Below are 16987 nucleotides of genomic sequence, written 5' to 3'. Positions count from 1 at the left end.
CAATGTGTTTTGGGCCCGAATGTCTTTAGTGATTTTTTTTTTGGGGGGTTTTTTTTCAATCAATGCTTGCAACTCTCCTTGTTAAAAAAACCTATTGGAATTTCATTTTTTCACCTTGTTTGACTATTTCAATCTTACTGGAACTCTACTTGTATTTCACAGTATTAATTAAGTGGTATTAAAAAGTTATTAAAAATGACAGGGATTTCCTTGAAATTCCTTTGCTCTTTGTTCCTATTGCTATTTCTTCGGAAACAGCCTGTATTTCCCATCAATGAGTACTAACTCATGCAAAATTAAGTTTTAAACAGTATATTTATTTGATTTAAAATATATTACACAGAAAATGTTGACAACCCAAATGGATTCCTTATTTATTTATTTATTTATTTGTTTGTTTGTTTGTTTGTTTGTTTTTAAATCACAGATGTGCTTTCAATATAGGATGTGAAATCATTATCCTATGCAAACTCCTTATTGGAATCCTTTAGCATTTTTTTTTTCTTTGACAAAGATTATAAGCTTATATGTCATTGATCTTTAGTAATTATTTGGTCAGGGGATTAGTTTATTGGTTAAGAATGATGCTATGACCCGTGAGATCAATTGGGTGACTGTAGAGAACAAAAATAACCCAAGAGAAAGAAACACTGAATGGAACATTAACCTGTCAACACCGATTACAACACGACAAGACGATATGAACCAATATAGTTTTCCCGACACGGTTATTCTCATGACACGCCCATTACCGGAGGTGCAGCTGTACCTAATGCAGCACTGACAAACAAACTCACTTAGCTATAAAAGAAAGCCAGTGGTACCCAGTAGCTCATTCGCACACTTTCAGTTCGATTATAATGTCGTATTCTGACTTCATGTTTTGTCTTCTGTTATTATACACCTTTGGGCAGTCGTAGAAATAATACACTGTTTTTCTTTGCGCGGATAAGAATATTTTTTTTTTGGCATCTTTTTTTATACCCTCCAGCAGCCATTAGGTAGGTTATTTACTTCCTTATTTGGTGACTAAAATGCAGAGCAGTGATAATAACACTCTTTTTTTTCCCCTCTATTGTTATTATTCGTTATTTATTCGTCATCTCCATGCTTCTCCTCATCTTGAACACTTTTTTCCCTTTAACACACACACGCACACACACGCGCGCGCGCAGAGAGAGAGAGAGAGAGAGAGAGAGAGAGAGAGAGAGAGAGAGAGAGAGAGAGAGAGAGAGAGAGAGAGAGAGCAGCACGCAGTTGGTGGACTCATTGCGGTGGACAGAGCACGAGAGAGCATCTTCTCCGTGACACGGAATTAACAGCGTTTTCTAGCCCTACGAATGCGCGCGTGCGTGTGTGTGTGAGTGTGGATGTGTGTGTGGGGTTTTTTTTTTTTTTTTTGGAAATCGGAGTTTCTTTTTGTACACAAAGCCTAATGTTTGTGCTCCAGATGAATGCACGTGAGGAGCTGTGAGGAAATGATGGTAAAAAGCGCTCTCCAAGCGTCCCGTTTGTGCAGAGGAATACCGAGCAATAACGCATTCTGTGACATTGATGAAGAAGAAAAGAAAAAACCCAACACACACGTTTAGCTGGTACGTATTAAACTTGATTTGTCTCATCCTATTTATTCTTTAATATCGATATTGCTTCATGCATGAGCACCTTCTGGTCAGTCCTGCACTGCATACTGTATGTAGGCTGTTTTTAACAGTCATCCTTAATTCCAGGGGTTCATCACTAATCAGGATTTATAATCCTCACAATCCACACTGACTTCACCAAGTGCTGAATCACTTGGTATTAGAAGCATTGTTCCCTTTTAAAGTTCCAATGTCCACCGTTAGCTCTGATTAGTGCTTTCCAGAGCATCTTTTGGAAAGGTATGAGGTCCTGCATTTCTTATTCACACAACATAATGATCAGAGCTGAAGGTATGGCTTCATTGCTGGACACATGGACACTAACAGCGTTCCTTCATTCAACACGGTAGATTTTAATTTTCCACCTCGAACAATCCAGTGCATTCAGTTTTGAGATGTTTATTGAACACTTACACGTCCAGACTCACATGTTCTTTTACGTATACAAATGGGATCACCATTATTAATGTAAAGAATGCATGAGAGTAAATTAAACTAGGTTTTGGGGTAAGATGATGGTACTGCATGTGGGTTCAGTGTGGTCATCTGGGTGTTGAGCACTTTGAGTTAGGTCACTCAGATACATGCAAACCAATTAAATATGACTATGTAAGACAGATTAGCGGCGTTTGGATCATCCGCGGATCTGATTGATTGGTCGTACTATCATATAGGGTCTAATGATCACTAGCAGCACGTTGAGGATCAGTAGAAGTGAAGACAGGACATATAGAGAGAGACAGACAAGGTTAAGCGGAAAGCATGGAAGCTAGGAAGGAATGAAGGAAGGAATAAAGAAAGGAGGGTTTCTTTACAAAAAACTTCATGCAACTAAGATTAAAATGTAGGCATAAAATTGGTAAAATTTGGAATAACTGATATTAGAGTAGAAATTTTCTGATTTGATTTAAGATATTTCATCTGTTTCATTCAGTAATGACAAGTTGATGTGACATTAAAATTCCATTTTTTTCTATATATATGCCATTTTTCCATTTTTAGACATTAAATAGTGGTCTCACTAAAAAAGCAAAAGTCAATTTGCTTCAAAATGGTGGTAGTTTATTGTGAAAATTCCATATTGTCCACTTCTGTGTGAAATCAATCATTTTAAATACAACACATCACCTTTGGGTGAGTTACTACTGCTGACTTGTGTGGTTTGTGACCCTTTAGGAAGGTGGCCCTGACCCTTGGTTTGTTTGATCTGCTTTAAATCTTCATGTAGAGAAATCAATATTGCCATCACTCTCTCAATGTGTGTGAATCAACCTGACAGAGATATACAGAAAAAAGCAACCAAGAAAGTGATTGAAATATTGAAAGTGAGGTTCTCATAGAAGAAAGAAGCAACAAGGAGAGTTAGATGGAGATATAGAAATTGAAACAGGACAAAGAGGGAGAGAGCGGATCGAAAAATCATGTGGAAACTCTGAGAAAACGACTGAAAAAGAGATGTAAAAAGCAACCAAGAGATAAAGACACCTAGAGATAAACAGCAGGGTTAGATGGTCTTGAAATGTTGAGTTCTACACTCATCTCCCATCATGCAATTTTCAGAAGGGGACCGTTTTCCTCATAGTCATGTTTATTTATAGGTGCATCTGGAATGCTTGGCTTATCCCATTTTGTAGCTAACAAGCACAGCCAAATTAGAGGTGAGAACATTGGGGAAGAGCAGAATGCAGAATTCTGTTTAAACATGCCAGAACTGTGCTGAACTCTCATCTACTGAGACGTTTAAAGCCTCCGTATTTCATCTCTGCTGCTATATGAGAACGAACATGAGAGCTATATTTAGGCTTTTAATAAAATGTTTGAAATTATGTGTTTTTATGATTGTTAAACTGCAAGTCGATTTCATTTTACACATTTTACTCAAGCACTCATTTTACTCTGGTTCTCTCTTTTTTAAACCTTTTTTAACAATCTCTCAAGAAATAGGGGCCCTAATAGAAGGGGGACCAAAAAGATATATTGGTAATATATATTATCATGACATTAAATATGATATTCTAATAACCCGTTATCGGTAGGAATACAATTTCCCAAGACTCAATTTTTCATCTGTAAACATGAGAAATGTTCTTTACTTGCTTGGCAGCTGTGCCCTCAAAAGCAAAAGGAAAGTGGTTTCATCTTGTAGTCCAGCACTGCGGGTCAAATTCAGCTTGTGGTGTGGAAAGAAGTTGCAGACTACAAAACATGAACCATAAACCGGGTTATCAAAAAAGGAAGGTGGAGAGCGAGAGAAAGAAAGCTGCAGGAGGGCAGACACATTTTAACAGTCTAGGTTCTTTTTGAATTGTTCCAGTTTAATCCAGTCTGGTCTATTATGTTAATTTGATGTTAAAATGTTGCTATGTCAGTATTTTTTTTAATCCTCTTAAAAACAATAGAAAAAGTTGTGAATCACAGTGAATATACAACAGTCTTGTATATCTCATCAAATACGTATTCATTTAAAATATAGCACTTGAGACACTTAAGGATCGGGGATGGGGTGTATGGGGTGGTATAGAGCCCAGCATCTTGGCTCTGAGGTACAGTATATGATGTGTGTGTGTGTGTGTGTGTGTGTGTGTGTGTGTGTGTGTGTGTGTGTGTGTGTGTGTGTGTGTGTGTGTGTGTGTACAAAAGGTAATTTTAAATCAATTAAAGTAAATAATCAATATCTTAAATTTTGCTTTTACAAAATGATTAGCATACTCAATATTCTGCACTAAATCTCGAACCACTATTAAAAGCAACTGAGAATTCAAGGCAATAACAGCGAAAGCCAAATTGTATAACTTTAATATGTACAATTCATTTGTAAATGAAAGATCAAGTTACAGCTTTTTGAAAATCTCTCTCTCTCTCTCTCTCTCTCTCTCTCTCTCTCTCTCTCTCTCTCTCTCTCTCTCTCTTGTTCTCTCTCTCTGTGTGTGTAATTCCCTTGGTGATAGTTGGAGCTTAAGGGACAAGGCCTGTTTGATGGACTGGGGGAAATAGGGCAGAGTGATGATGGGCTTGTGGAACGGCTCACTGGCCGCTGCCTCCCCTCTCCGTTAAGTGCACTTACTCCCCCGGCCCTGCCACTTATCCTCAGGATTCACCCTCACATTTTATCTGCACTAATAAGGGCCCCCTGGAATTTCAATCACTTTCCACTTGCTGTTCTTTCCCTGAGCTTTTGTTAGGTGCTATATAGAAAGACAAAAAAAAACATAATCTGATAAGGGGTTTGTATTACACGAAGAAAGCTATGATTACATATATCCTTTTATATAAATCACTTGTCACATTTTCCAAGCTTTTTTTGGTGCACTGTGAACAGATCGACAACGGAGTGCGTATTGATTGTCCATTTTATCCGAGGCTCTTGGCAAAGCTGCCGCAATCTGCTTTTATCTCAGTTAAAGGTGTAAATAAATAGTCATTTATAATTTCGTCACCCAACTGACCATCTGAAAGTTGAAGTCGGTCACACCCTCTGAGTCTGTATCATGGCTGAGATTCTAAGAAAATATGTTTCATATTTTCATTACAGCATTACTGCTTATTTACATCATCATTTGCAAAATGGTTTCATTTTTACTCCATGTGCCTTATTTAGGGCTACTAATATTTATGGGTCAGTGTGCCCAGCGCATTAACCTGTCAAAGGACCAAAATGATTCTTTTGCCCTCCTTTAAACAATTGAAAAAAAAAAAGAATTTCAAATTACACGGCCATTACAACACATGAGACGATTAAGTAATACATTTTTCCCCACTGCTTCCCGACACAGTTATTCTCATGACACGCCCATTACCGGAGGGTGCAGCTATACCTAATGCAGTATTGAGAAAGAAACTCCATTAAACGAATGGCAGGGGTTCTCAGGTTTCCTTTTGGTAACACAGCCATATTGTTAGATAATGCTGTATGTTTTCTGTGCTTGGACTGTACATCTGAACTGAGATTTGATTAAGGTTACATGATTCATACTTTCATTAAGGTATACTGTATCAATTGCAGAAATGAATGAAAAGTGGGTTTTTTTTTGTCCCTAGTAAGCGTGCTAGTTATAGAAATCAGAAAAAATGCATGTATACCTCTGCTTCAGAGTTGTATAGCTTAATCAGGGAGAATGATGAATATGCTACTTCCATAGTAAAAAATATTCTTCACTCTAAAAATAAGGATTGTCAGGATCTGTAGTTCTATAAAGAACCATAAACAGGCATGGAACATTTCCATTGCCTAAGGTTCTTTGTTTTGGAAAAGGGTTCTATAGACTATATATTTTTTTTCTTTATAGCCCTAAGAAAAATGGAATTGCAGCGAAATTGTCTTTAGTCATATGGAGTTAAGATTAAAACATTAGAAAAAAATCCCCCAAAAATTTCAAGAAAATTTTAAAGTATATTTAGAGTATTGCTGCCTCATGCTCAGTATAGGATAGGCTTCTAATCAATCATATCAAATACCAAGAAGTAAGCACTTACTAAAGATGAACTTCTGAACTTTCATTAACAACGTTTTGCTTAAAAATTAGAAATGTTCACATTCTCATTTCAGTGCTTGAAAAACTACACTGAAATTATAGGACCCTATGCTATCTTTTTTGTTCTCCGCAGACTTTGACTGATAGCTAGGAATTGACAATATTATAGGGCACTTTTGCTATCTATTTTTCCCCTGTGATAAATGTGCTACATATTAGTTATGATTATGTTTTCTTATTTTCGCTTCATGCACCCTCCGGTCTGGAGATGTCATGGTCATCGTACTGAATGACAGACGAGCAATTACTTCAACGATTTTAGTGCCGCCTTTACTGCATCACAAAACAACATGGCTGACAAGAACACAAAAATCCATTCAGAGCACATTAATTCCACTACACTCTGTTTAATGGGCTTTTCTTGTATACTTCTAACCATTAAATACCAAGCAATTTATGTGCACCAATTTTGTTTTCTTTTTTTTTTTTCTTCAAATGAGTGCATGTGTCGTATGAAAGCATTTACACAAAGCAATGTGTCAAGTCATATGTTTCAGCATATAGAATTAAATTGAACTTGTAGCACAACTGCACAATATGGATTATCTTCTTGTATCATTCATCTTTGCCTAAGGCTTGTAGGTTTGAGTGAGGGTTGTAGATAGGCTTTGTATGTTTCGGGCCAGTAACACTCATCCAAAAGCATCTGCTCCATTAACTGCAAAAATCAAAAGACAAGCATATAAATTACGCATGGTAAATGAGCTTGAACTCATTTTTCGTACGCTTTGAAATAATGCAGCACATATATGCTTCAGTGCATTTTAAAAAGGAGATGATGCAGCCAATTTACACCACATCAGTTGCATTTCCTGCATTGGCAGATCATTGTTTCTTTTTTATAAATTTTTTTTTTTAAAGTCGCTGTTGGGCAAGTATGTGTCACAAGTCACCTGTTTTACCCTGACAGGGTTCATTACATAGCACTATTACATAGGTGAAGCCAGACATGCCTCATTATTATTTGGAAGTGCAATGTTCCAAATAATATCATTCTAGCCGATCATTCTGTTTCTCACAACCCAATAATAGCCTACTGCTCATATGAAGACATAGGAAATATTGGTTTTAATTACAGTGCATGACAGTGCAAAGTTTCTCACTTTTTTACTCATAAACATTCACTCTCTCACTCTCCCTCGCTCTTTACAAGCCTGCCTGACAAGTCATTATCCACACTATCTTTGTTTAGAAGTAAGGCTAAAACAAGGTCATCTAGGTGAAGAAATATTGCTATTCTTGAAATTTTCTTGGACATTTTACTTTTGACACTTTTGCGGATTAATTACTTAACTCTTCGGCTTACATTACTGCAGTAGGATCCTGACAATAATAGACAGAAAGAAGATGGCAGAAAAAAATGCCATGGGTATACCTGTCCTCCTGATAAAGTGTCTAAAGCGGTCAGGATGAGCTATAAAAAGATTCAAAAAGTTCAAGTCAAAGAGACTCAGCACAGTCTTTAAAAATTACTACTCTGTAAAGGTCATACAGATATCCACTGACCGAGTGTATCTCAACATATACACAAAGCTTGTCTCCAATCTGGATGAATTCTTTCAGATTGAAGTTTCTGAATTAATTGTTTGTGTCAGATTCTCCAGGATTTTGTGATCATAAAAATGAAGCAAAATGATGTAATCATAATTTATGCGATATTTGTAGCTTGTAAAAATGATTACAGATGAAAAAAATTGCACAGGATGTGTTGTGGGATGTTATTACAACACACTTTAAGCTAAAGCCATCTTCCATTTATGAGTGGAGCTATCAAAGAAAGTAATTACATCTAATTACATCTATCTATCTATCTATCTATCTATCTATCTATCTATCTATCTATCTATCTATCTATCTATCTATCTATCTATCTATCTATCTATCTATCTATCTATCTACTGTATCTATTTTGATAAAAGCTACAGAAAAATCTAATACTTTTGGCTACAACAGTTACAAAATGTATCCTACATTGAACACTGACTAGTTTTTCATTCTATACACTATGCATGCTACATGTAATCCAATCCAAAGTTACACACTCGGCATGTGGTTTAGCACAAAAGTCTCAATAACAACAGAAATTGTCCGGAACAAACAAGAAGAATCCAGTTACTGTATCTCCTTATGCTTTTTAATCACTCCGCTTGTGTTTTGTAATGAGTTTTAAATTATTTGCTTTAGAGCAAAACACTATCTAAGTCCGATTATTACACAGACCAGGAGAATATGTTTGTGACCACAGTAAAGTTCACATTTGAAAGAAAAAAAAATACATTTCATATTTGTCCAACATTCCAGAAAAAGATGCTCTTGTTTTAAAAAAAAAAAAAAGAATATAAAAATGTAAACATTATCCTAACATTAAAAGCCATTTCTTGGGAAAGCCTGTACAAGAATAGATTATATTAAAGCTTCTTTTTTTTAAAAAAAAAACTGCGTGCAAGTTCTACATCATCACTGAATGTCTGGCAAATATTAAACACTCAGCCAGCTTTAATGAGGTCAGTTTGCATCCTGCATCTGCCTCAGAATATTAGGCTAATGCTCCCCCAGACCACAGACAGCCCTCTGATACTCCTGTGAAGCTCACAAATACCTCCAGGCACATCCAATGTACCAACGCTTTTTGGAGTAAATATATTCCAAACTGCAACACGAATTAAGATTTTCTTAAAACAGGATCGTTTTATTGCACCAGGCGCTCATACTGATCCCAACGCACGGGCAAAAAAAAAGCACAAGCAGATTTTAAATAAAAGGAATCAGACTCAAACATGCACTCTTTTATTATTCCTCTATTTAAGAAATTCTTAAACTGATTAACACCGTTAGGGTCTTTTTTTTTTTTGTGCTCCAACTGAGTTGCATACTTAAAAAAAAAATCGAAACAATCTATCAGTTGGATTTTTGCTGGATTTTTACTCTGAATATAAATGTAGCCTGCAACAAATTGAAAGCTTCTGGTAATTGTCTTGCCCACACTGTTTGTTGAAAGTATTCAAGTATAAGGGTACATCCAATGTAAATAAGTAAATAAATAAATTAACAAATTAATAAAATATGTCTCAAACCCTTAAGACACTAACCAAATACTTCCAGAGACAATTACATCAGAGGCTCAGAAGGTCTGCAAAGTGTACGCCAACCTATCCACTGACAGCAGATCATACCTGCTCTACATCTTTATTCATGAGGTTAGGAGGCACAGCTACTTGAAGACAAGAGAGGCTTTTGTTTGAATCAGAGCCAAAGAACAGACTGTATGCACATGTAGTTATGAACCTAGGAGGTGACATTTTTTTTAAACACGACAGAACTATTCAGCTCATGTCAAGGCAAGGCGCACCTGTCTGAAAGCCTGAATGGAATGAAAAGGTTTTAATGTTTTCTCCACATTGTAACACCAGAAAGGTGGTCATTATTGGCAAGCAATGACAATGTTTTCGACTCTGAAGAAGAACATTTTAGTCTTGAAATGACATTGGGCATCCTTGCTACTTCTCTTTATGCTGTAAGAAAAAATATCTGCACTCTCTTGTGATGCATTCCCGGAGGTTGTATAATGTCTTTATTATATCAGTTGCTGGTGTCGTTATCACTCCTCATCCAAAATCAAGCGATGCATTTCATAATCTCTTTAGTGAGCCTAGAGAAGAAAATACAGTGGCAAAACATATTAACACTTCCAACCCTAAAATGCACCAAGGAAAAAATATTTTTACTTAAAATTATTATTACCTTTTCTTTTCAATTGTTAACATGCATAATGCATTAGTTACAGTAGCTCTTTTTACCAAAGGCAGAAAAAATGTCATTTCTACCTAATTGTACTCAAGTTCAGAATTGAATTATGAACACTCCAAAGCGTTAAAAATATGAAAGCAGACACTGATCTCAACTTTAATTCTTTGTCTTTCATATGTATTTTAGTTTTTACCAGGCCTACTACAGGCAAAACTAAAAGCCAACAGTGTCTGGAATAATTTAATAACAGACTTGCAGTGATAAAATATTTCACTTGTTTATACTGATTGACCATGTCTAATAGCTTGATTCCCATCCCGCTGTAAGAACAGAACGCAAGTGTACTGGTAAAAAGGGTTAAAATTGACACCACATTGTAAAATTGTTTCACCCATTTAGCAAAACAGAATTCTATGTAGACCTCTGGATCATTTATCACTGCTTTCATGCAAAATTCATTCAATGACCAGTTCATCTTCCAAAATCCATGAACTGCAAAACATTTGCAGCACAAGGACAAGACAGAACAATGGCAAATTTCAGGCTGTTCAGCATTCTGAACTATTTAGAAAATCTTAGGAGAATATTTACAATAATGAATTCAATAATAATCATTCCCAACTATTGCATTTTCAGCTAAAAGTCTACTCAGGTGTCCTGAATTTAGTTTTGTTGCTGTTTTTTGGTAAAAGAAGACAATTTTGGAATGATTTTATTTGGAAGCACGGTTCCGAGAAGACAGGATGGTAGGGAAAAAAAATGTGGCCGAGAGAGGGATAATGAGTCAAGTCAAGAAGTACTTACTGTTATTTCAGTCATACACAGATGGTGCAGTGCATAGTATAATGAAACAATGTTCCTGTAGGACCATAGTGCTACACAAAACAAAGAAAAGAGCCCTCTACACAGTACTGTAAAAGTGCATGTGTGCAAACACACAAGACAGCACAGTATAATAATTCACAACGGACAGTGCAGCACCAATCGGTGCGCAGTTTTCGTAAAAAATAAAGTGAAGAACTAAATTCAGTGGATGTTTAGATATAGAAAAAATGAAGGATATTAATGCAAATTGCAGTTCTTTTTAAACTACATCTATTTTTGTACTGTCAGTAAATTGAAAAGGTGTTATTCCTATTCCAAACTTCAAAAAACTCAAAAGTGCATAATGCTCTTATTGTTGTTTATTTATTTGTTTATTTATTAGTTTATTTATTTTTGCTAGGGTTCAAGTGAACAACATGTGAGAAGTGTTTCATTGGTTTGCGAAGTGTTGAATAAGTGTTTATAAAACTACAAAATGATTAAGCTGTCTGTTCATGGTAAATAGAGCTTTATATTTGCAGTGCTACTGTAATTTTTTAGAAATAAAATAATAAACATATCTTTAACTTTGGTAGTATGTCTTGGATAAATTTCATGTTTACTAGGGTCACACACAAACAAATATATATTTTTTGAAATAGTGTACTGTACTGAAATACTTTGCAGCCTCTGTTTGATTCCCAGGCAGGGAACCAATAGTAATAATACCAGATAAAATAGTTCTGTCAGGAAAGTCAGGAATGCCATCCGGTGTAATTTGAAGTCTGATGGGCTTTCGGTGAAGTATGTTTAGAAACAATACATATAATTCTATGTATTAGTATATAGTGGTCAGTATCTACAGTAGACTATTTGGGGTATTTTGGCTAAATGGTGGTGGACCTTCTGTTAATTAACTACAACATACATATAGTAATACATACAGCGATATGTAAATAAGTTTATAATATTATTATTATTATTATTATTATTATTATTATTATTATTATTATTATTATTATTATTATTATTTTATTTATTTTATTTATTTATTTAAATCAGTTTATAAAGCTATCATATTCTTTATACATCTTAATTAAACCATTTCTCTCATATAGGTCCATAAATGTTAGAAAAATCTGCTTGTATTTCAGTAACGTGCTACATATTTTAAATACATAATAAGTGTAATCAGCTTCTGATGACTGAGCGTGCAATTTCAGACGAATTTACTATCAACTACAGACATTACGTCAAATTATTTTACTGACATACTCCCAACTTAGAAACTCAGGGTTTAAAAAGAAAATTCTGACTCATAATTACAATATTTTAATGGTGTTCATGTGCATTGAACTCGTAAATACAATTTTTATGATGTGACTTGAACACACCATATTGTATGTTACCCCTAATCATGACCCCTGTTTAAAATGTTTCATTGTCTGGTTGTCAAGCTTTTGTTGCTGTTGTTGTTGTCATGTCATATTTGTTGTGTGTGTGTCACAGCCTCGCCCATAGTCTTTGTTTTTTGCCTTTTATTCACAGTTTATGGTTTTTGTTTTTCACAGTTTTGGCTGTTTGTGTTTGCGTTGCACTTTATACAATCAATTGTTTGCACTTGCATCCGCCTCCCATTTTGTGACAAGAGTTAGTTGTCGGATAAATATCCCGGCTGTCCCGATTTAGGTTTTCATAGTGTTTACTTAGTGTTTTATTAACATGCCTGTCTCACAAAAAAAAAACAAAAAAAAACAATGCATGCAACTTATTTGGAGCATCTTTAAATAACAGCATTCTGGCACAATATTACAGTACTTTAAATAGTAGTAAATGTATCAAATGTTGACATTGCATTGTATTCTTACGTGCCAGCTTATTTCAATTAAGCTAACTATGAAGCTTCTCCTCTTTTCTGTAAACACAGACTTACATGTCATGTGGTAATGTGGCATGGTAACATACGTATGTTATACAGTTAGGTAATACAGGTATGTTCAGAATGTGCCTAGTTTTTCCACAGTAAATTCTGACCATGTGAATTGCGAGCCCATTTGACTGGTTTTGAGAAGAGAAGAAGTTTCATTAGCTTAGAAGGTCTGATCATATGTAATCCTATGAAAGCACAAATTATACATATGAAATGGACAATGAGAGAATTATGAACTGCATCCATGTATGGAACACATCCTTCTTTTAAATATAGCTCAGTCGTAGAGTTTATCTTTGAATTTTCATGTATCTTATAAAATGTATTTCAGTGAAAGTTTGATATGTTGCTATGCAACTAATCCATAGAAGCTGCAGTAGAAGTTGTATGACGTTTTTTTTTTTTCCCTCTAAGAGACTGAGGTTCATATTAATTAAGTACAATGTTGACAGCATCTCTAATATTATTCCATATAAATGCCCTTGAACATGTGCACAGATATATTCATCAGTAAATACTTTAAGGCTCTTATTTCTTTTTACTTTCAGAGCTTAGACTGTCACTGTAGACCATTACAATTATTGTTAATATTGGCTAGTACTGGTGTATACTGTATATAGTTAATATAGTTATATAGTTAATATTGGATGTGTTTTTCGGTTTGTTGACGTGTGAACACTTCCGGGGCTTTTGTGCTTCTGCAATCCCAATACAAACGTTGCTCCAGTATAAAAATATACTGTTAAAAGAACAACAAAACAAAATTACAATTTTAAATTCGAACAGCTGGAAAGGAGGTTGATGATCAGCAGAAAGAGGCCTCAAGGAAGATGTTCCTGTTCTAAAGGAACGCTGTAATTAGGATTCAACTGAAACTATATTATCAAATTTAAGTTTTCATTATAAACTTTCTTTGGCTGAATTGAAACTTAAAACACCTCGCAGATAATCGAATGGTATCTTATATTTGTGACAGAAGGTGTTGAATGCGGTCTTTTTTTTTTTTTACCCAGTTCTGCTTTCAACATCACGCTGTCAAACAGCATTTGGCAATCTAGGGCACGGTGGCCATAATAACATGTTTCGTATCAAGAGCTTTTTTTTTTTTTTAAATATCTTTAGCAGCTGTCTTCCATAAGGCAGGATTTGCAAGTTTTGCATGCTTCCAGTCTTTCAAAATGCCCACGTCCTTCACCAGGCTTCCGGGAAGCTCTCAGAGTAAAAAAAATAAAAAGAGTGAAGAGAGTACTATAATTAGCATATTTATGTGTGTGTGTGTATATATATATAGGTGAGGGAAAACATGATGGGTCAATGTGATGTTATAATAATAAGGCAAACTTATGTTTTATTTTATTTTATTTTAATTTATTTTATTTTTTTTTGCTTAACACACCGCACTTAGTTTTATAATTGTGGTAAACTATACAGAATATGTTTTTCAGGAACCAAAGGTTAAATGCTACCCCTGGTGCACTTATCAGTGCTTCAGAATAAAAAAAATAGCATAATTACACTTATCACTTTCTGGATTACATCTACTTACATGCTTTTTAAAACCTTTTTGAAAAATGTAACACTCAGGGAAAAGAGAGGCTTGTTGATATCTAAGCATTTTTTTTTTTTTTGGCTTAAATCACTTCTAAGCACATTTATCTATAGTTTGAATTGAAGGTGATCACTTCAACAAAAGTGTAATCATTAATGTGTCTTTAAAAAAAAAAAAGCTGTCACATTTGGCCTGAAATGTCTCTTTTTCATTATTTCTGTAATTACTTTTCCCACAGATTATACGTCTTGATTTAAGAGGAAAAACTATTCCATTCACAAGCAATTGGATGAGAGTCGTATTTGCCCTTGGCAACTGAAGATGACGTTACTATGGAAATGGCTAGTGCTGCTATCAATCACTGGCTGCCTTGCAGGTAAAATGTCTCATGCGTCATTTTATTTCCAAACCTCCTTCCCTTCTCTTGTTTTCCATTTTCATTTTAGATATGTCTTACACGTCTTGCCATATAATGCTGTTTAATGTAATTGTTGGAGAAAATCATGGACTTACAGTTGATTGTGTTTGCAGATGCATTAAACAGAACTGAGATGTAGCTGTGCCATAACTTGATTTACCTCTACAGGTTTAGTATAATATACCATTGAAGGTATATGTACCTTCCAGATAATGCTTGTAAAAATATTCAAAATATTATTATGAAGAAGTATTAGCTCAGTGGTGAGGTGGTTGAACTACTGATTGGAGGGATGTGAGTTAAAATCCCAACACCACAAAGCTGTTACTGCTGGGCCCTTAAGCAAAGCCCTTAACCTACTCAATTGTACAAATAAGATAAATGTAAGTCACTCTGTATAACGGAGTCTGCCAAATGCTGTGAATGTTATGACTCACCATATTTGTACACTGTATAAACACATGATTTCAAGATGGTTAAATTTAGAAATTTAAGCCTAAAAATTTGTGAATAATGTCAACTCAATGATAACATTTGCTTCGAGACAAGCCAAGACAATGTGTTATATTAAGTTTTATTTCTGAACGGTCATAATCTTTGGAAAGAGAATACTTTATTTATTCATCAAATATACAATACAGCAAAGTGAAATCATTTTCTATGTCTATCCTAGCTTGTGAGGAAGTTGGGGCCAGAGCACAGAGTCATCTATGTTACAGCACACCCGAAGCAGAGAAGGTTTAGAGCCTTGCTTAAGAGCCCAATAGTGGCTGCTTGGCAATGCTGTGCTAGAATCCCTGACCATTCTGATCAACAACCAAGAGCGTTAACCGTGTGAGCAAATATGTCTATAGCTATTTAGTTTATTTAAAATAACTATTGAGTTTATTATCCAAAAGTCATCATGATTACTGGAAAGAAGAAATAAGTTTGTGTTTTAAAGTACATGGAGTTTTAATGATTTATTTTAGAATCATGACATAATGCTGAATAAACTGGTTTTGTCTAAGTAATCAGAGTTTAAACCCCATTCCTTTTTTTTTTTTTTTTTTAATCTTTCCTCCGCAAAGCCTTATACTACACAAAATAAAACAAAAAAACATGCAGGCTTCCTCCCCAAAGTTAGGGCAAGATGAGGAGCTTTATAAAATATCTATAATGTTTCAATAACAAAGCATTTATTTTAAGATCTGCCCTTCATACAATCATTGTGCAGCCTTTTACAATCAGGCTCACAAGGTTTCACTGGGTCTGGAATCCTATCACTGGTTCCGGGTTTGTCAGAGATGATTATCTGGAACCTTTGGATGGAACTGTGTCCGTATCTTCTTCAGAAAACACTATCTCTGTGCTACCCTCTGCACTTCTGGGATTTCCAGTGAATTCCATTTTCTATTCATTTTATTTTATTTATTTATTTCTTTTGCAGATTTAAAGCTCCAAGTTAATGTCAATTGAATTAAGCTTTTATGATAACCAAGTGCAAAACCCTTCAAACAATACATGTTCAATTTAGTAGAATTTTTTTTTTTTATTCAATTCAGCCAGGTAGTGCAGAGGCAGACATGACTCACAGCTAAGGCTTGACAACTCTGATGAAAGAAGAGATTTCAGAAACAAAATCCCGGCAGTGCATGTCATGCCTCCGAACTCTGCTGAAGATGATCTGCACAGCACTACATGTTCCAAGCAACACTTTACAGTAGATTTACAGCATACAGAAACAAATAATTGAATTACTTTTGACTAAAACTTGGTTAAATCTAATTGGTCACCGTTTTTCCTTCTCATTCACAGCAATAATTTCAGGGACATGGTACTGTAATGGCAGGATTTGACACCTCACGTCTCACCAGTTCTATCCCGAGTTTTAGTTACAGTCTACTTTTGCATGCCAGGTTTGTGTCAAGCAAGAAACAGTCACATTCGCTTTTCTCATCTGAAATAGTTAAGCCTGTGTCATAAACTCTGGGGAAACAGAATTCTAGGTTTCACACTGCTCATTCTTTAACTGTTGTTAACAGTTTATCCTGGCTATTCATAATCTGGCGTTTCATAATGTAGACTCCTAAACCCTGGGTTAATGATTTGATTTGCATATTTGCACCATAAACACAGTAATTGGAAAAAAAAAATGTGCATGGCTACTTTCAATAGTGGTTTGTCTCACATTTTTCCATCAGTGACAAAAATAGGCCTGGCATTTGCCTGATCTTAAAGAATTCTACATTTCTACATTCATTTATGTCTAGGTATATATTCTGTTATAAAGGGCTAAATCTTTAAACCAGGTCTGTCATTCTGAACATGAGTATTGTTATTTTCATAAGGCTATCTTAAGTTTACAGTACTTTAAGTCGGGTT

General features: G+C 35.0%; 1 protein-coding gene across 2 annotated transcripts in view; it reads left to right on the top strand.

Annotated features, from left to right (window-relative positions):
• The first annotated feature begins 823 nt into the window (after window positions 1-823).
• Window positions 824-16987, top strand: part of cntn3b (contactin 3b) — a 94119-nt gene continuing 77955 nt past the window's right edge. The window contains exons 1-3 of one of the 2 annotated variants that reach the window (XM_027146238.2): window positions 824-1001; window positions 1451-1595; window positions 14444-14581. In XM_027146238.2, the coding sequence (XP_027002039.1) occupies window positions 14527-14581 (55 nt within the window). In that variant the 5' untranslated portion in view covers window positions 824-1001; window positions 1451-1595; window positions 14444-14526. Of the gene's footprint in view, window positions 1002-1243; window positions 1596-14443; window positions 14582-16987 lie in introns of those variants that run through there. The other variant, XM_027146237.2, reaches the window with a different exon arrangement.

The sequence above is a fragment of the Tachysurus fulvidraco genome, chromosome 5, assembly GCF_022655615.1.
Source record: "Tachysurus fulvidraco isolate hzauxx_2018 chromosome 5, HZAU_PFXX_2.0, whole genome shotgun sequence".
NCBI lineage: Eukaryota > Metazoa > Chordata > Actinopteri > Siluriformes > Bagridae > Tachysurus > Tachysurus fulvidraco.
The sequence above is the reverse complement of the archived record's forward strand: the minus strand, read 5'-3'. Positions and strand labels throughout refer to the sequence as shown.